Below are 21,106 nucleotides of genomic sequence, written 5' to 3' on the forward strand. Positions count from 1 at the left end.
TTTGGCTAAGCTGAACTGGCTTCCTGGTGCCTAGGTGTCCTGACGGTGGTGGGTACCTGGACTTGCAAAACAGATTCTATGACCCTGGGCAGGAATGAGCCAATGTATTGATGTATTGGGCCCTTGGAAAGGGCCTGCCAACCATGCACCTGCTCCAGGGCATCTCTAGTGCATTATTATCCTCTAAACGCCCCCACCAGCTCCCATGTCTGCGCGCCCAGCACGCGTCTTATACCATTTTTGCTCCATTTTCAATTTCATCACTTGTGTAGCTCTCTAATTCCAATGCCACCAGGGTGTAAACTCTTTGAGGGTGGGAGCTCTTACATCTCTTACAGAGACTCAAATGTCATATATATTTAAGAAGTGAAAATGAGTTGAATCAAAGACCAAGCAAATGGTCTGGGGTTCTAACGAAAGCGATGCAATCTGTCCCCCAGGCCGCTAGCGAAGTGGGTTGCAGACTCCTTGAGAGTAGGCCTGGCTCTGCAAGCTGAGAACTTCTCCATTAGTGCCCCCAGCCCAGGGGTGGCTCCAGGGGAGCCTGCTATGCTGAAGGAGAGCCACTCGGCTGCCCAGGAAGGAGAGGGAGAAACAGACAGACACACAGAGCAGGCACCGCCTGCCACACTCACCCGGATCTCGGTCTGCACAGTGCATTTAACCAGTTTGAAGTTCTTCCCAGGGTTGAAGCTGTTGCCATAGAAGCAGACCTTGAGGATCCGCACGTCTTCCTTTTCCACGTCTACTGGCACCACCATGGGCTCGGGGGGGCCTTCCGGCCGACCTAACGTGCCCACCTTCACTCGGCTCAGGGGCTCGGACACCCCAGACATCCTCTCAGACGGCAGCTAGGGCCAGCGCATCGCAGTCCTGCAGAGACAGCAGAGGGACAGCCCTGACGCGAGTCCGTGAAGGCCCACATGCCTCACCCCCTCCCCCTGGGACAGCACGCACCGAGCTGAGACCCACGCAGACAGCACACTCTCCCATTCCCAGAAACCTCTCTTAAAGGCACTGGGATTTTTTGACTAGCGGAAGCTGAAGCACAAAGGATCAGTTTGCATAAACATCCAGGTATGAAACCCAGACCTCCAACTCCCAGGCTGTAAGCGCTCTCCTCCACAAGCCCCTTCTCTCCATTCCTTTTCTCCTCCCACACTGGCTCCCAGGCAAGGGGCCCACATTCTGCAAACGAAGCTGTGAGAGGAGGCGGCCACAGCATGCTTCCAAGGCACAGCTGAGCAGAAAAAGCAAACAGGACAGTGGAAAATAGCAGGAGAGAAGCAGGGACAGAGGGAAAACCAAGAAGAAACAGAACTGAAAACAAGGTGGCCTGGAGGGAGAAGGCAGGAAAGGGCCCAAGTTGGGGGAGAGGGGGCCAGGCTATCATAGCTGCTGGCTGTGTAAGCCCCCACCGGAAGCCGCCAGCCCAAAGCTTCCAGGCAGGAGGCCTCCATCCACGGAAACTCATCACACAGCACACCATTCACTGCATGCAGGAGAATTATTCAAGAGGAACATCACTCCAGCTGCCCAGTTTGGGAAGTTTTTCTGCTGGGACGAAGGGGGCTGGGCAGGGCCCCTAGAAGACCCACCCACCCAGGCCTGATGACAGTTTGGTTGACACTTATATGGATGATAAGACCCCCTAGAAATATTTAGTTCACGCTGAATCTCAGCAAAACTGCTCCTTGCGATCCAACATGACACTGCTGAGTGTACTCCCTCCACCCACCCGCATCCCCAGCAGAAGGGCCCGAAGGAAGCGATAGTTCCCCAGACCAATGATGGTTTCCGATGATGTCGACCTCAGTTTTGCATTAAGATCCCCTGGGTGGGTTTTAAGAAAGCCTGGATCCAGGCCCTGTGCTCAGAGATCACCACTGAGTTGGTCTGCAGGGAGGCCTGGCATTGGCATTTTTAAGTTTCCAAGGATTTTTCTAACATTCAGCCTGGGCTGGGAACCACAGCTCTAGACCAAGCTTCACTCCCATTCTGAACCCATACTTACAGAAAGATAACTCCCTTCTAACAAAAGACTGGGGGACACTTAAGGGGATATCCCTAGACCAGACGTTAGGGGCAAAAAGACAGTTAGCAATGTTAAAATACAAATGCAGAGTCTTCTAAATACTTTAGAAGTGGAAGCAAAGTCTGTGTTCGTTCATTCACACTGTGCTGGGTGCGAGAACGGAAGATGCACACACAGTCACTAGCTTCGAGGAGTCGTTCCTTTGGGTGGCGGGGGAAAAGCCATGTGTATTAGGAGACACAAAAAGGGGGCCGTGAGGATGAGGAAAGGAGTAGGGCATGTCCCTTCCATTGGGGACAGCCAGACACTGGGCCAAGCAGTGGCCTTAGTCCACAGGGCAGCCAAAATTTGGGACAAGACAAATAGAGAAAAGAACCTCCAGTCTGTTTTGTTTTGGAGACTAATATGAACACTGTAGAAGTATCCATCATTTCTCAACAAATGTCTTCTAAGCATGTCCTGTGTGCCAGCACTCGCTATGTAAAAGACATGTACTTACGCTTCCCCAGACCCTCGACAGGGACTCAAGGGGAAGTGGCCTGAGAGGAAAGCCACTACAGGAGTAGGGGGTGTGTGACAGGGAGGGGACAACGGCCAAAGGAGAGTTACTGGTTCAGTTATCGACACCTGGGCAACTGCGCGGTAATTCCACAGGGCGAGCCACTCCCCCCAGGGAGGAAGGGGCCTGGGCATTTCCATTCCACTTCTCACTGCCATCGTCCCCAGCTTTTTGGCCAGTTCTGCTCGAGGACAGAGTAGACTCGGGAGCCGGAGAACGGCCTCAGGCACAAAGACGCAGATGCGAGCACGGAGAAGGAAGCGGGAAGATACAGAAATGAGCAGGCCCGAGGGGCTATCAGAGGGAACAGAGACAGATCTGCTACCTGATGTGAAAATGAGGGAAGGGCATCCTGCCCCTGAAGAGTGTGCACTCCTCGCTCCACAGTTTATCTTTATAGGGATAACCCAGCACAGTAGACACACAGAGAAGTAACCAACACACACAGATTTGGGATCTGCTGAGTCTGAGCCAGGGGCCCCACCACCCCGGCTTCTGTCTGTACAGACTAGTTTCCAAGAAGGGCCTTCATGAAACAGTTTTGCAAAACAGGTGTCTGGGGGAGGAAGAAAATGAAGTGGCAGACGGTGTCTATGCCCAGGGACCAGTTCCTACTAAGGAAAGCCAGAGGGCCTGCACTCCAAAGGCCATTTGGAAACCAGGGGCGGAGTCAGGGCTGCCATATTGGCTGGTGGGAAATCAAACTCAGAGCTGGAAAGAAGAACATTATATTCACGTCTGCAGGTTATATATACCACGCAGCTTCTGGGCATTCATAATGAAGGTGGTAGGGAGGTGCCATTTGGGATATGTCCTCCTAGCCCAGGCAATCTTTTCAACCAAATAGTGCCAATGCAATGAACCAATAGGAGACCCCTCCAGGGACTCCCTAAAACACCAGGGAAGAGTGTGAAGGAGAACAGTTGCATAGAAATAAGACGTCAGTAAAATTCAAGAGATCTGGCTGGTGTTGTCTAAGAAGTCCTGTTTGCACACATCATGTGCATCATTTCCTGAAAACAAGAGTGAGGGAGATGAACCCTTTCGGAAAGGCAGAGCACGGGAGCGGAGGTAGAGCAGGAGATCAGAAAGAACCCGTGATGTGGGACAGAGGCCAGGGCAGAGTCTCGGGTAGGGAGGGGGTAGAAAGGAATTAGACTCCCACAGTGTTTTTAAACCTGTGCAGCTACAGCCAATGGTGCAGTGAAATGCAGCCCTTTTCTCAACTTTAGGGACCAGGAAGATATATACACACGTGTAATAAGGACACGGAGCAACGGGAACTCTCATTCATTGCTGGTGCCAACTCCGAAAGACAGCAGTGCGGTTTCCTACAAAACTAAAGATGCTCTTAGCATACAGCCCAGCAGTCATGCTTCTTGGTATTTACCCAGAGGAGTGGAAGACTTGTGTCCACACAGAAATCTGCAGATGGACGTTTACAGCAGCTTTATTCATAACAATTGCCAAAACTGAGAAGCAACCGAGATGCCCTTCAGTAGGTGGGTGGATAAATAAACTGTGGTGCAGCCAGACAATGGAATAGCACTCATTGCTAAGAAATGTGCTCTGGTAAGCCATGAAAAGACGAGGAAGTACCTTAAATGTGTATCACTAAGGAAAAGAAGCCAATCTGAAAGGCTAGGTACTCTCTGATTCTAACCACACGACATTCTGGAAAAGGCAAAACTTCGGAGACAATAAAAAGGCCAGGCGGTTGCCAGGGTTTGGAGGGAGGAGGAACGACTAGGGGAAGCACAGAAGTTTGGGGGCAATGAACATAGTCTGAATGATACTGCTGACATCCCCCACCAGCGTGGAACATTTGTTACACCGTGGACCTACCTACTCTGACACGTCAAAATCACCCCAAGTCCATAGTTTATATTAGGGTTGTACGTCCTCTGAGTTTGGACAAATGCACCACACCGAGAGTACAACTCTAAACAATGGACTTCAGGTGGCTGTGGTATGTCAACATGGTGTAACAAATGTCCCGCTCTGGTGGGGGATGTCAACAGTGGGGGATGCTGTGCAGGGTGCGGGGGCAAAGGGGATGTAGGAAATCTCTGGACCTTCCTTTCAATTTTGTTGTGACCCTACAACTATTCTTTAAAAAAATTATTGAGAAAAAAAATGTAATGCTGAGAAACCACAGCACAAGAGTTGACCCCCGCCCAGCCCGCGCAGTGTATGGCCCACTCAGGAGTCAGCCCCGACCCCTCCCTGACCGAGAAGAAATGCTCATGTTGTATATCGGGCCGAGCATGGCCTGCCCCGAGTGATGCGTGCTGGCCGTCACCGACATGCCGGAAGGACGCTGCTTTCTCACACTCGTCAGTGCGCCCTGACCCTTGCTCCGGGCACCATCGTTTACAGTGGTCACCAGGGCCCCCCTGAAATATTTTAGCCAAGTCATTTCAGACCCCCCGGATCTACCTTCACCGGCAGCCTGATGCGAGCTCCTCTCTCTGCCTTCAGTTCCGTGCAACAGTCACCTTGAGCTATTTATTTCCAAAATAATCATGATTTTAAAGCTTTAAAACAAACACACGTTTTTTTGCACCACAATCCTGGGAGATGGGGGGGGATGATTATGCCCATGTACGGATGAGAAAACATACTCAAGAAAGTTTAGGCCATCTGGTCCAGGATTCTCACTTCTTGAATAGCAAACTTGGATCCCAAAGCAGATCCGAATCCAAATTCAAAGTTTTTCCCACTTTCCTATCTTTCTTTGAAGAAAGCAGCATCTCTTGATACCACTGAGATAGGCACAAAGGAAGAAAGAAATCGGTCACCCTGGCACTAAGTATTCCCAGCCCATGACGAATCCCGAAGCCCTCTTGGCTTAGAGAGCATAACCCCTTCCCAAGCGAGGACTTAGTCATGTGATCACAAATCCTCTGACTCTCAAGCTGTGAGCCAAAAGTCCAGCCCCTTTCTCCAGGCCAGACCTGGACCCCCAGCCCGACAATCCCTGCTCCCTGCGTCCTGGCCTGTCCCAGACCCCGTGGGCGGTGCCAGAGAGTGTGTCCCGCCACAGCAGCAAGAACCCTGGCTCTGAGCCACCGTGGGCCCCAGCTCGCCTCCCAGCCCCCAGATCTGCCTAAGTCCAAGTCAAAGAATAACAAACACAAGGAAATGGGCGCAAATTAAAACAGGAAAAGTTTTGATTGGCCATGAGAACGTCTTGGCCCAAACCTGCAATGGATACTAAGAATACTAAGAAAGGCTGCACAATCTCCAAAGTCTTCAGGAAGAAAATTAAATGACACTCTTCCTGAAGGGTAAGACAATCACCTGCCTGAAGGAGGGGGAACTGAAGCAGAATTTAAGTCCCTTCAGAGTCTCTGGTTTGTCACCGTACCCGGGGCTGTGTTCCTGGCGTGGGAAGATGTCCTATCAGGGTTACAGGGGTCAATATCCCAGAAAAGCACAACCTTGCCCTTGAAGACATTGTGGGGTCACGTTACATCTCACTGAACGCATTCTGCGTGCCCAGGAGTGTATGTGAGCAATCTCTCGGTCTCTAAGGAAGTTCTGTAGGGTTGGTAATGTCAGCCTCAGACTGGGAGAGAGGACACTGAGGCCTAGCAAGGTGGCTGTCCCGATCACACCACCAACTCTGAGGTCCTTCCTAAGTAACGCTCCAGGCTGGTGTGGCACCGCAGCCCTGAGGACACAAGTTTCAAACCCAGGTTCGATGAGTCAGATGTGCGTGCACCTTCTCCCATGACATCACGCCGCCTCCATGACTAACTGTCCCCTTCTCATTCTCCCTTAAATCTAGGGCATAACTTTCAATCCTTAAAACAATGTATTTTATCCTCAGGACTCTCAGCATCTGCTCCCACATCAGGTTTCCCAAAAGGCTAAGCTTCAATGTCAACTGGCAAAGACCAGATGGCTGGTGTCATGGCTATCCTGCCACCGTGCTTTGGAGTTAGTGCCCAGCTCTGCCACTGATGGCTCTGGTGCCTTGAGACATCAGGCCAGAGGGGTCAGAGTTCCCAAACAGCAGCAGGTAGGTGGGTGATGGCCTTGGATGACGTTATCCACGCCCATGGCAAAATGGAGAAAATAAGCACATTGTAGAGAATTCACCATAGAGCTCAATGTATTCCAGCTGCAGGGCAGTCTTTCACTCTGACATTATGTCTTTCCACATCTCGAGGTGTTTCCAATGTTCATTCGCCAATGAAATGACAACAATAGTCTATGGAAATTGGCAGCGAAGCGTGGCCTCTTGGGGAACCAGACATGAAAGCAGACACTGGGAGCTGAGGCTGAAAACACATTGTCTCCAGGAATGAATGTCCTGCCACTTACTGGTTATGTCCTCTGGACCAGGTCACCTCCCAAGGTCTGGGTTTCCTCTCTTGAGGTCTGAGGCTAACATTATCCATTCTACAGAAATTTCTGGAGAATCAAAGATTACTTATGGCAACTCCCTGGCACGTGGATTTTTTAAATGCCTGTAACTTGGCAGAAGAAAGCATCAGAGACCCACACTAGTTCTCACTTGTAAAAAATTAAACTAGCCTGGTAAGCCCAGGATCGGGTGGTCGCGGCAGCCCCTTCTGTCTCGAGTTCTCTGAGGCTGCCTCTCCAACGATGCCCGCCCTCCTCCATCCACCCGCCCACCTCTGCCTCCTCCTCACTGCCCACACCTCGGGCCGTCGTCTGCCCCGAGCACACCACAGATGTGTGGAAGGGAGCCTCACAGCACCTTCAGAACACCAGCCCTCTGGATCTCACAGGAGCCAGAATGTCACAAGACACACTTTATTTCCACTCCATTTCTGAGTCACTTCCTCTTGCCGTTTCCACATCAACAAAATGGGGAACACTTGCCTTTCCTCTGCAAAGGCCTGCTGAGAACAGCCACTTAACTCCTTGGCAGTGACCTTGCAGTCTCGGGGAGCCAGGCCTGCATTTCTGGGCAAGCTGAGCCCTAATGGCTCTACGCAGCACACCCTCCCCAGCCCAAGCCCTTTCGGTCCCCAGTTCCCACGAGACCAGCTTCCTCCCTGTTCCTGACTCGCCCAATTTATCATTTGGCTAATCCCTCCCATCCTTTCAGAGCACCCCTCCCCATTACCTTCCAAAGGAAGGAACCAGGAAAATGGCGATTATCACCAACTATAATTCAATGTCATTCTAAAACATTTAGTGAGGCTCGAGCACACTTGCAGCCCACCACCCCTCTCACGCATTGCCCACTCGGGATCGTTCTCTCGCCAGTACCTGCCAGCCCAGAGGTCAGCTGACCTGGGGCTGGCTTCCCGGGGCCGGAGGGGAGAAATGGGGACGGGTCTCTCATCCACCTTTGTTCTCAGAGCCTCGGTTCTCCTCACTAGTTCAAGAAGTGCCATCCCCGCAGCTGGGCAGACTTTTCTTACTTCCTGTGTGACCTCTGGTCTCCACCATCGCTCCAATCCTCCAGACCAGTCGCTTACCTTCCTCCTTATTTGCCAGTTCAAGAGAGACTTTGGCTGGTCTCTTCTCTCCCTTTCTTCTTTCTCCCTCCCTCAGTCACTCCCCCTCCCTTCCCTTCCTTCTTCCTCTTTCCCCCTCTCCATCCTCCCTCCCTCCTTCTCTCCTTTCTTCCCTCTTTTCTTGCTTTTCTTCTCCTCTTCCCCTCTTTCCACCTTCCCACTTTCCTCCATGCCCCCCTCGCCCTGCCCGCTATGTCTGGGTGGTGGGGGACATGCCAGACTCCGACCATACGAAAATAAACAGAAGAGAGTCCCTGTCCACCAGAGGCCCATGACCCAGTAAAGAGGAAGAAGAGGAAAACAAAGCAGCCTGAATACAACATGGGCTGATAGGGATCTAAGCTCGGTGCCAAAGGAGCTCAGAAGGGAACTTGCAGGAGCCCTGGGAACCCAGGAATAGGCAACCCAGCGAGATGGGGAAACCACATGACTTGATGTAAGGCTGCCGACAAGGGTAGTACAGGGCTGTTGGGAAATGAGACAAGATGGGAACAACGTGCTAAAGAATTTGAACTTTACCCTGTGGAGAAGCAGCTTTTCACTTAAAAAAAAAAAAAAACAACACACAATTCTGGCCATAGGCAGAAGCACAGGCCCAAGCAAGGAGGCAGCAGAAGCAATTCTAGGGAGGCCAGGATACGTCCCACGACAACCCAGAGCAACTGTGACCTGGTTTGTAGCATTTGCCAATAGCTCTGCAGTAAGTGCTTCCGTGATCGCTAATTTCGAGTTGACCTCACTGCAAGAGGCTCGGGCAGAAATGGGCGCAGCCGGGTCTGTGGGAGCTGGTTCCAGCGCACCACTGCCTGAACAGCGAGAGGCCCTGGGGCAGGGGGCAGACGTCAGAGTCGCTTGCCTCAAGCCTGCCTCCAACCTCGATGTCACCTGGTCCCCACAGCAGCAGCACCGCTCAGCACTTCAAGGCCACGAGATACAAGGCGCACTAGAGAATCGAAGACATGTGCCTCTCCCCGAGGATCTTCCGTTACTCTCCAATCTCCAAATGGTTGTCATTCTCAAAACCACACTCTATGTCATCTTTAACCCCAAACGAAATCGTTCTCCAACTTCTCCACTTGAAGTCGTGGTCTAAAACCGCACAGTTTGTCATCTCTAACCCCAAACTGAACTGTTCTCCAACCTCTTCACTTGGAGTCATGGTCTCAAACTTTTCTTTCTCCCCTAGCCTTCAACGCCGGTGAATCTCACTCACTTCTCTGTGTGAATTACAGAGCCGGCTGACGAGCAGGGAAATTGGCATCATGATGAATCAACGCTTCAGTTGGGCACTTGACAGGGTTCTTCCCCATTTTCCTAAGAGGTTAGTGAGAAGCCAGATGACAGGGAGGTGAATTCACAACTGGTCAAACGGTTTCTCCCCATGGCCGCTGATCAAATGTCCAAAGTTGGCCGAGGACTGGCTGTTGTTTTAATTGGCCCTTGTTCACACCTTTTAATTAGGCATTAAGGAGTTTGTGTTTATCAGACAAGAAGCGCCAAGCTGAGCGCAGGATTAGGAGGGACTGTGACTTTCACTGCAGACCACAGAGAACTCCCTAAGTCCGCACAGGCTGGCGAGACAAGCCGAGTGTTACGAAACCCAGCTTGTGAAGTAGGATAAATGTGAAGTTCTTCATATAGATTAAAAAAAAATTCTTCCCCAGACTGGGATGAGGAAGATGTGGCTTAGCAATGACACGGGTATTTTAAAACAACGGGGCTTAGGCTAACTGTGAACTCACAGTTTGTCCCGTGATACGGCCACCGAAGTTCATGCAGTGTCAGGGTTGCCAGCACATCTTCAAAATGAGGACGGTGCTTTCCCGAGGGGCTCTGCACAGACGTGACCACATCGGCCGTAAAAGGTCGTAGGGCTGCCACACAAAAGACGGACCCAACTTCTTCGTCCAAATCAAAGTTTAAAAGAAGTGCAACAGACGGGAGGGTAGAGGGTCTCTATGCTTGCAGACTGCATGCTCTGCCTCTCTGCCACTTGCTGCCTTGCTGATGTCTTCAAGGCAGACGTAGTCCCATTCGGAGGATGAGGAAAAGTGACCAAGCAGCCTGCCTAGGGTCACCTTTGTGAAGTGGTGGAGGCAGGTCAAGGTCTCAGATTTCCCCTCAGAGCCCAGCAGAGCCAGTCTACCGCCCAAGTTCCACCAGTGAGCCCAGCACCCTGGGCTTTGCGTCCACACGTCGAGGTTGTTTCTGTGCCAAGCGGGGATGCTCGGAACACGGCTTTCCTGCCGTGGCCCCAGCAGTCCGCTGGAACAGAAACTTACACGTAATAAGCTCAGCAGCTTCCAGCCTTGCAGCGCTGAAAGGAGCGCTGGCCTTTTGATTGATTAATATGCATAAGAATGATGGCAACATAGAATTTTAGTTATCTTTTATGATGCACTTAATAAGCACGGGAAATGGGAATAAAAAATGTACTCAAGTAGATTTTTTTTTCAGCCAGAAAGCACAAACCCACGACTGACGTGCAGCTGTGGCCCCCTCGTCTGCTACCACCCCGAGAACAACTAAACAAGCGTCTCCTCGCGAACAAGCGTCTCCACCTGCCAAGCCCCAATCTGCTGCTCTTTGCAAAGCCAGCACATACTACGAATTTGCTTTATGTAAACAGACATCGAAACCGTTAAACATGGTGATGTCCCCATCTGCACACTGCAGCAATCAGTTTCGTTTTCATGCGAATTGGATAAAACAGCACTTTAGACGCCCCATCGAGCAAACAGGATGTCACCTGTGTGTAAAAAGATGGGAAAAATTAAAAATACGTGGAAAGATCCTCAGCAATTAAAAATGCTACGGGAAACCACTTTGAGGTAGCGGTACAAACCTATGAAACAAGCCAAGAGGCCGAGATAAAAGTAATAAAATCTTTTGTTTATGGGCTTGAAATGAAACTGGTACAACAGCCAGTTGAGTCAGAACGGGCTCTCCAAAGACCAAGCTTCTCAAATATATGACAACTCACACGTGTTAACCAGGTCACCCCACTTTGGGAGACACCCCCACCTATCTAAACAGGTGGGCATGGGTGGGGCACAGAGATGTTCACAGCTGTATTATTTAAAATTAAATAATGAAATGAAAACAAAACGCTCAGGAACCATACTAAGCAATATCGATGACAATAAACTCTGATAACAATATGAGTAGTGATAATACATGAAAATGTTATATAAAAATGTTAAAAGAGAATGGAGTTAACATAGTCATTATAACTACGTAAAAATGCTTCTATATTTAGAATTACATGCAATTAAGAGATCTTAAGTTCTCTTACTATTATATCAGTTATTCTCATATGTATTTTAAAAATAAGTGGTTTCCACAAGGATAGAAGCCCGCTCTCTTTCTGTCGCCTCCCTCCAGCTCCTCCTCAGACACAGTCTTACTTTCTGGGTTCTCCACGTAGCCCAGAGATTAGCCAGTTTTCTTACCCCAAAGCCAGACTGAGAGCCAATATGATCCTGAAACCTAGATTTCTGAATCCTACCCAAAATCAGGATTAGAGTGAATAAGACAGAAAGACATCGCAGTGAAATCTGCCAAGAGAACCCTGGGACTACAGAACATTATCCAAACCCCAGACCCTCTTCCCAGAGAACGGAGGGACTGGCAGTGCTTGCGGTGGGGCAGGGCCTTTGCCCCACTGCGACTTGACTCCCTCTCCATCTCTGAGACCCTGAGCACTTGCCCTCCTCCTTCCTCTTGCCCTGCATGCCTGTCAGAGGGCTCCCCTCTGAGAGCTCACAGCACTTAACACAGAGCTCTTCCCTAGCCCTGCCCCAGGTCAGCACTTCTCATGCCCATTTAATCCTAGTACCAAACCTCGCAGGTAGGTATGGTTACCACCCATCTCACCGATGCAGCAGCTGAGGCTGAGCAAAGAGACTTCCCACATGTCATACAGCAAGTAGAGAGCAGACCCACGATTCAAACAAAGTCAGAGGGGCTCCAGGTATGGTCTTGACCGCTACACCCTGCAGTAATCTAGAGCCTGGGACTGCCCAAGAAAGGCAGCCTTGGCCCACAGACACCCCAGGGTAATGGCCGTTGGGCTCTGGATTCTCACCGAGAGAAGAACGGACTGCTGGGCCTGGAACATCTCCTCCAACAGCACTTGGTCCCGTGGCTTGCACGCCCTGGCGGCGCACACGTGTCCACATAGATACTGACAAAGATTCTCTCCTTGACCAAATTTCAGACTTCTCTGAATTCTCTGCTGGACTAGCCCCAAATCTCAGTTTCCATCTCCGTCCTTGTAGAGTCCCGATCAGGAAGAATCCTGCTCAGTGTGTGCAGCCAGAATTCCCTACTTTCTATGGCTAAGTACACGCACTATCCGAGCAAACTTCCCACCCACACACACACCAGCCCCGTCCCCAGGGAACATTTGATCACTTTGGCCTGCCTTCAGCAAGAATCTGGTTAGGCCAATTTAGCAAAGGATCACCCTACTGTCTCAGTAATTTTTTATCCACTCACCCCACCCTGCTCCGTGGCTGTAAATCCCCACTTTCCCTGTTTTAGTTCTGTTTCTTTCCCCTAGCAGGGGTGCCAGACTCATTTTCACCGGGGGCCACATCAGCCTCACGGTTGCCTTCAAAGGGCCGAAATAATTTTAGGACTGTACAAATGTAACTACTTCAATCCTGTTAAGGAGCTGAAATTACATTCAGCCCTTTGAAGGCCACCTCGAGGCTGATGTGGCCCCCGGTGAAAATGAGTCTGGCACCCCTGCCCTACTGCAAAACCCCTTGTGGTAGCCCTGCCAATAACGTCTGCTTTACTGTTTTGGGTTTTTTTAAACATGTCTGAATAATTTTTTAACACTACATACATATGTATGTGGCCATATCTCAAGTCTTAGTCCCGCCCTCATGAATGGAGACCTCAGGAGCAGAGGCGCAGCCATCTGTATTTTTAAATAACAGCCAGGCAATTCTGACACACGCGCAGGGACGGCGGAGAACAGCTGGGTGAGCCATCGTCTCACTGGGGAGTACTGGGCTTCAGAGGCACCGAAGCGTGAGGACTCTGAGCGGGAACCCAGGCCCCCCGCCCCCAGCGTGGTGACTGACAAACACTTGGCGGAGTGACCTTTGTCTGTGAATTTCCATTTTTAAAGTCAGGACCTTCCTGGGTATCTTTGAATCTCTGACTTCACAGCACAGTTGTGGTTTCTGTTTTCATTTGCTGATGTTACCCAAGCCCATTATGGGGAAATAGAGAAGAAACAGGTGGTTTCAGTTTTTCAGAGCTGGGAAAATCAGAAAATTGGGGGGAACTCTGGTTGTTTACAACACCAGCCACGGTAGTTCCGAGGTCGGGCAAGCCCGGGTGCGGTGTCAAGAAAGTCCCCCGCTCGGGGCCCTTCTCCCTCAGCCTTCCCAACCACTACTCAAGCTTCGGCCAGATTTTTTTTTTCTTCCCTAGTCAGAAATAACAAAAACCAATACAATTGAGAAAACCCAACCCAAAATTTCCAGAGCCCAAAAAGTAGCAAAATTAGTTATTCTTTGAAAAGAGCTATGGAAGAGAAAGGTCTCACGGACCCAAGGTCAGGCACACAAACTCAGGGCCAGGCGGCCAGACTAGGCCAGGAAAAGATTCATCCTTAGGGGCCCCAGTTTGAGTAGGAGGCCCCAAGAATGAGAGGTTATGGGCAGACAGTTCAGCAATGTGCATGCAAAAAAAAAAAAAAAAAAAAAGAAAGAAAGAAAATGGAAGGAAGGGAGGGAGGGAGGGAGGAAAAGAAGCAAAATGTTTCTGCATAATTCTGTCCTTCTCACCCAGGTAAAAAACTCCCCCCGATAATTAATTCCCGTCAGTCCTAAAAGGTAATTGATAAGGAGACTACTTAGGCACATGCAATTAAAGTCATATAAAAACTCTAAAGATTACATACATTTTGCTACACAAATATGCTCCCATGGTTACAACTGGGTCATATGCAGAAGAGGCACAGAACATTCTAACAGTTGTAGTAGAGAGGCAATTACGTTTTCCTTTTCATGGGTTTGGTTTCAACGATAAATACTTCTCAAGAATCACTTTGGCCATCTCTATAGGTACATTTGACCCAAGTCTGAGAATGACCAGACCCTGCTACCTACTTCCAACCCCAAGCATTATATTCCCCAGGAGCCAGACTTGGGGGGGCGGGGCAGTATCAGAGCTCTGGGCTTTAGTTCTATAAAAATCATGAATTCAGCTTCCCCCATGTTGGATAGAAGTCTATGTTTGGCATAACGGTCCTTGGCCCTTTTTACTTGAGCTCTTCTTTCATTGAGGTTTCTGAAGCACACAGGAAGTCTGAAAAAAACTAACAGCAACCCATTTCTCCACAGCTTCACCGCAGACAGGCCCGAGGGGGAGAGAGCACAGTGGAACCCAGAATGCACGCTGCTGCAGCAGAGTAGCCACGTGAGGTGAGCGGGCCGGGCCGGCAGAAGCGGGTAAGAGGGTGGCGAGGGGGCTGCCCCCACGTCCAGGTCTCCGACAGCCCCCAGAGGAACCAGGTCGATGACTTCTCTCCTTCCATGGACTGAGAATTTGCTTTTGAAGCACATCTAAGTTCAATGCCAGAAAGATACTCAGCTAACTGGGCCAAGCCACCTCACCTGTCCAGACCTCAGTTTTATCATGGAAAAAGTGAGGAATTAAGTGAGAGGAATGGGTGTGCAGCAAAGTCTTAAGCATGGATATTCCCTCCCAGCTGTTCCCAGCTGTTCCCAGCTGTTCAAAGTGATCGCCTGCTTCCTGGGGTGGTTTAATTCTTCATGTTTGGCTGAAGAAGCTTCAGGGTTTGCAGAACCCCCCAGAACACCTTTCAGTGACCCTAAATTTCAGGCTAAAGCCACTGGACCAGGGTAGATGCTTCTCAAAGTGCCCTCTTGGATTTAAAATTCTGGGAGCTAAAATCATAAGCCCCAACGAGAGACCCTGGGGCCTTGAATGAGATGTGAGGGCTGCGAGGAAAAAAAATGTAAGAGACCAGGAAGCAGATAGGAAGGAAACAAAAAGGATGTAGCATATTGACAAGTGAGAAAATACAACAGCTAAGATACAGGTGGTGAGAACCAGAGGTGAGAGGACTTATAAATTATCTGTTTTTACTTCCTTTGTTTTACGGATGAGAACACCGGGGTCAGAGTCATCAAAGCAGACATCTTCACTGTGGGGAACGGAGAGAGCGGCCCCTTTGATGGCGCGTAACCCCAGAGCTAAAGGACCTGAATCCTCCTCAGTAGGCCTGGCTCGCCCAGAGCAAATCCCCCCGATACATGCTGGCGTCCCCATGACCTGTATGGACTAACTGTGATGCCAGCCAGCTACAGAGTCAAACAGAGGAGGAGTCCTCTGTCTTCTGGAACCTTCTGCACCTGCATCCAATACCCCCCTGGTCTTTACCTCCCCCTGCACACCAGGAACTGGCCTATTGGGAGAGGCGTCCCCCAGCCTGAGCCCCTGTGCTCGCCTTCCCAGAAGGGGAGCCCACGTGGTGACGGGGGTCTAAAGCAGACACACTCTCCCACTACGCATGCTGTAACAAGCGGCAAGGTCCCAAAGTGCTGGTCCCTTCTCCTTCCTCCTCTCTCTGGAGGCGTTGCTGGCCCTTTGTAGGGGAGGGAACACTGGCTCGGAAATGCACAGATCATTCCATGCCAGGACCACCAGCTGCTCCTACACACTTTAACGTCAACTCAAGAAGCCCATAGAAATCATTTTGGATGAGCTACCCAGACATCAGTGATGCAGACACCTCCAGGGGCCATGCAACTTCCCAGCAGCAGACTGGGGGTGGGGGTGTGGCTGGCGGTCAAGCCTCCAGGGCCTGCCCGGCTTGCCTGGCCAGAGCCTGGCCTGAAGTTCTCAGTTCTCTGGGTCTAGACTTTGGTTCTTAGGATTTTAGAGCTGCATATGGACCCCGAAGGTCTCACACCCCTGGACCTTCTCCCACAGCCTTGCAGTCACAGCATTGGCTCCTACTCAGTGCTCAGTCCGAACTGTGGTCCCTGCTCATCCTTGAGCTGAGGTGGCAACCACAACCCCCTTGGTCCCACAGCACCAGCTGAGCAGACTAACCTCCCACTCACTGGTTCTATTCTGGGCTGTCAACATCGCCATCACATCGCCATCATTTGTCAAAAGCCTAACTGAGCATGGCTGTGCGCCAGGTCAGGGGAATAAAGAATCCGGAACACAGGCTTCCCTGCTTTCCACGGCAGCCCACAGCCCTTCTGGGAACAAACCGGCCATAGGAACGAATGCTGAGCCAGACGTGGATGGACATGATACACTTAGTATGTGCCCTGGGCTCACTCAGGTCGGGAGCAGTGCTAAGTGCACAACTGGGGGAGGGACAGGCAACCACGGAAGAGGCAGGCAGAGCAGAGGGAGGAACGCAGCCCAGGAGGCAGGGTTGCAGACTGCCGGTGCTGACGCCCTGACCCCCAGCACCTCACAATGGGACTGTATCTGGAGACCGGACTTTAAAGTGGTGATTAAAGGTAAAACGAGGCCGTTAGGGTGGGTCCTGACCCAATCTGACTGGTGTCTTCATGAGAAGAGGCTACTTGGACACCCCAGGACAGCAGCTGCAAGCAGAGAAAAGATCATGTGAGGATAACAAGAAGGCAGCCCTCTGGAGGCAAAAAGAGTCCTCAGAAGAAACCACCCCTGCCGACACCTTGGTCTTTGACTTCCAGCCTCTAGAACAGTGAGACATAAATGTCCGCTGTTCCAGCCCCCCAATCTGCGGCCAGACTGCCATGGGCAGGGGTTCGGGGTTCTGGTCTCCACCCATTCCTTCCCACCTTAAGAAGTTAGTCATTTTGGCTCTCTAGTCCTTCCTCCACGGCCTCGGCAGTGAGGTACTAATGAATTACCCAGGTGGACCAGCCGGGAAGACCTGAACAATGTGCGTTTAGTCTCGAAGTGGGTTTCCCAGGTGATCTGCTCTGGTGGTTTCCAGTCTTGTGGAGACCCCTCAGGCAAAGGCCGGAATGGATGGCTGGCCTACCCTGAGACTGTTGATCAGAATGAGCAGGTGGGGCAAAGGGACAGGAATGGTTGTTTTAACAGGAAGGATGACATACAACAAGTTAGGGAAGACTGGGTCTCAGCTGGCAAGGCCGATGCCAGGGAGGGAAATGGGCTGTCCGAGCCAGACACGTGGTGCTGGGCAGAGCTGGGCCCCACATCAGGTCTTCTCGTCCCAGGCTGCGTGGAGCTCTAAGACCTGGGCCCTAAGTCTCCCTTGCATGTGTAGGGCAGAGCAGGGGCAGCCGGGAGAGATGTTCTGGCAGGGACAGCACTTTTAACCCCAGTCTTCCTACTGTCCTGGGAACCCTGGAGGCGGCAGGTAGAGGCCTTTTCTAGGTCAGGTAACCCTACAGTAAACTCGCATGGATGAAGACCCCATGCCTGCTACCTCCCGTCCCTTCCAACTGCACAAATGACGGAGAGCGCGCTGGGTTCCAGGTCCTGCTCTGCAACTTACTCTGAGCTATTGACCTAGTCGGTTCACCTCTCTGGGGCCAGCTTCCCCTCTGACAAAGAGGGAGTGAGTCTGGACCCTCGGGCCACTTCCGGCTTGAATGTGCTATCTGGTTACAGCACCTCAGGGCCAGAAAGAGGTGTAGACAACGCTGGGTGCAGCAGGTGCAGAAACAGATCTTTTCAACCCTCAGGCATGTGGGCAGGACCTTGTAATAACCATGTTTTCCAATTTCTTCTGTACTTGCTTCTTTGACCTCTGGGGCCATGCTGACTCTGGACTGTTCCTCCCAGGGCTAGCCAGTTGCTGAGAGGGTGCCTTTCACATAAGAACCAGCCAATCCAGAGCTCACACCCCCACCCCACCTCCTTTACCTGCTCTTACACTCAGAGGCCACCATTCTCCTGCCTGATCACCCCAAGGCCACCAGGTACCAGACAACTAGGGACAGACCCTGTGCCCCCTGCCTGACCCACCGAAATGATCCGAAGCAGTCTATCCTAAACCTGGGAACCCTGCCTCACCTGTTTCTTCCCAAGAAAACCACACTAAAGACTCTTGCCCACATTCCTCCCTCGTTCCCTCTGCCTCCTGACTGACCAGGTGCGTCCCCACGGGGCCCCGCATAGTGTCCTGTGCCTCCTGTTTCCAGGGACCTGTGAGCACAAACTGCTTCTTCATGAGAGTCGTCTCCGAGTCTTCATGTCTTACCATACTTGCTTAAGATAAATTCTTGGCCCCCTCACACAGGCCTGCCAAGGCCTGAACCTCTGGAACTGTGGGCAACCCCTTTGGGGGTTCAAATCCCCTCCAGCCTACCTGTATTTTCATTGTCTGTGTGTACCTCACATGACAAAGGTTTGGAACCCCTGACCCAGCCTACCTTCCACCCAATCTTCAAACCCCCCCTCCAGCCCCCACTGCCTCCCAGCCATGGGGCCCTACTGACTTATGCACCAGGCCTTTCTATTCCTGAGGCACCGGCATTGCTGGAAAAGTCTGCATCACGCTCGCCGGAGGCCTGCCTTTTCACAGCTACTGGCCCCCCGTTGGACTCCTGCCCACTGGGGACTTTCAGAATGGGTTCAAACCTTCAGCTCTTGGTGCCCTAAGAGGTGTTTCTTCTCCTGTCTAAACACCCCCAGTTCCTTCACTGTGCCTCACTATGCATCGTGTTTTTCATGATTCTGTGGTTCCAGAAGTTTCCATCTCAGCACTCGTGTCTGAAGGTTAAGCCTGAAGGAAAAGAAAAGACACCCTGACCTGGAAAGATGCCTGGTCTCCATGCAACCGCTTCTAGTATTTCATGAGATTTTGAATGTGAAGCCTCTCATTTTTAAATGTTGGCACAAACTTACAGAACACGATAAGCAGAGAGAAGCTGCTGGTCCTCCCCCAGCCACTTGTGCAAGACTAAGTCCGCTGGATGGCTTGGCTGTTCCTTAGGTGGAGGAGACAGAGCTCTTCACCCCTGCTTAAAGCCCCTCCCAGTCAAAGAGCCCCAGAAGGTCTGCGATCCTTGGGGGTACGTTAGCAGAAACTTGTCAGAGAAGCTTGTAGGGTACCAGGGGCAAGATCATGGGTGTGTGCTTTGAACACAGCCTCACACTGCCCCCACCCCACTCTCGCAGAGAAACACAGCCTGTAGTGGACACGCTCCCCCCTGGGACGGGGTGGGGCTGACGCTCAGGTCTGCTCTCGAGAAGCAGGGGAGCAGCACCAGGCAGGAGTGCGGTGCGTCGGGCCCGGGTGCTGCAGGCTAAGCCAACAGGACAGCCAGCCCGGCTCCCGACCTCCACGTGACCACTGCTTCAGATTTTTCATGAGAAGTGAGAAATTCAGATTTTAGTGTGAGCTCTTTCATTTTTAAGTGTTGGCACAAACTTATAAAACAGTGTAAACTAATGAAAACAAATCTTTGGATTGGACTGAGCCCCAGGACTGCTAGGCTGAACCTCGTCCTGACCTCAGCCAGGGGTCCCCTCCTCTTCAGGGCAGGGCGGGCACTCAGCTCTTCCCCCAGGGCTTTCTCAGCCACAGCATCCTCCAACTGCAGGGCCCTGTGCTAGTTAAGTGTACATGCTAACTTGCCTGGGCCACAGGGTGCCCAGGTAGTCGGTCAGAGCTTCTTCTGGGTGTTTCTGTCAGGTGTTTTGGGGTAAGGGTAACGTTTGAATCAGTAGACTGAGTGAAGCAGATCGCCTTTCCCCATGTGGGCGGGCCTCATCCAATCAGGTGAAGGCCCAGTAGAACAAAAAGGAGGGCCTTCTCTGGAATAAGAAAGAATTCCTCCTGACCAATGGCCTTTGAAGTAGGACACTGGCTTTGTCCTGCCTGTCAAGCTCGAGTCCCAAGCCTGCCAGCCTTCGCCTGAGAACCATGACTTCACCTGAGAACCATGCCTTCGCCTCCTCTGGGTCTCCGGCTGGCCTACCGCCGATCCTGGGAACTGCCAGCCTCCATAACCATGTGAGCCAACTCCTTATAATAAATGTCCTTGTACATATACACATATATATGCATCATATATATGTATCATATATTTAGGCCGTATATGCATATTTATATGCATATGCATAAGACATATGCATCTATATCCTATTGGTTCTGTTTCTCTGGGAAACCTTGACTAATTTGCTCTCTTTAACCGAAAAGGAGCTATAAACCTAAAGAAGAAACTAAACATTTTATAGAGTGGAAGCATGTGTTCTGGTGCTCCGCCTGACTATTTATACCACATTTTTGATGTTGAACATAATGACAATTACAATTTATCAAGCACTTTTGTGCATCATCATGGTGTTAAGTCAAGGTCCTGTTCCCTTGTCAGAACACAGGAGAACAGGACAGGAGTCGTAAGGACAGGCACTGGCTGAGCCTTCCCGCCACCATGTGGGGTCACACCTGGGCCAGGGCTTGGTTAGGAGAAAATGCTCAATTAATTATGCGTAGAATTAAGGAATGGACTGTCTTCAAAATAGATACTGTTAATACCTCCCTATTATAGATGAGGAAATAGAATCCCAAATACACTTAAATAACCAGCCCAAGGTCACGGGGCTTAGAAATAATAGAGCGGAGACACAATCTCAAGTTCACTTGAATTCAAAACCCACATTCCTGACCCTCTGCCCCCTCCCAGGTTGCTGGAAGAGCCAGGCTGCCTCCAGTGCCTGACCTTGACATTCATACCTACAACTCGCTCAGCCAGTGGGGGTGCTCGGGGTATAGGCCCTTCACAGCTCAGCCCTGCTCAGCAGCAGCTCTGCTACTTGTGGTCCACTGAAGTTTCCCAGGACTAATATGAGAGCTTAACCACAGTTTCATCTTTTAAAAATGAAACAAAAGCAAGAAAGGAAACCCACTGCAGTGGCCTTGGCTTGCCCCCTTTTCTCTTCTGTCTCTGTGACCCCACATGGGCCAGGCTGTGCCGCAGGCTGCAGATATGGGGCTGGCGGTGCGGGGAGTCAAGGAGAGCTGGAGAAAGGGAAAAT

The 21,106-nt window shown here is 51.1% G+C and overlaps 1 protein-coding gene across 3 annotated transcripts in view; it reads right to left on the reverse strand.

Annotated features, from left to right (window-relative positions):
* Positions 1 to 21,106, reverse strand: part of PTK2B (protein tyrosine kinase 2 beta) — a 116,764-nt gene that overhangs the window by 55,313 nt on the left and 40,345 nt on the right. For all 3 annotated transcript variants that reach the window (XM_028519425.2, XM_028519436.2, XM_028519427.2), the window contains exon 2: positions 636 to 873. In XM_028519425.2, coding sequence (XP_028375226.1) covers positions 636 to 836 — 201 coding nt within the window. In that variant the 5' untranslated portion in view covers positions 837 to 873. The remainder of the gene's footprint in view (positions 1 to 635; positions 874 to 21,106) is intronic.

This window comes from Phyllostomus discolor, chromosome 8, assembly GCF_004126475.2.
Source record: "Phyllostomus discolor isolate MPI-MPIP mPhyDis1 chromosome 8, mPhyDis1.pri.v3, whole genome shotgun sequence".
NCBI classification, from domain to species: Eukaryota; Metazoa; Chordata; class Mammalia; order Chiroptera; family Phyllostomidae; genus Phyllostomus; species Phyllostomus discolor.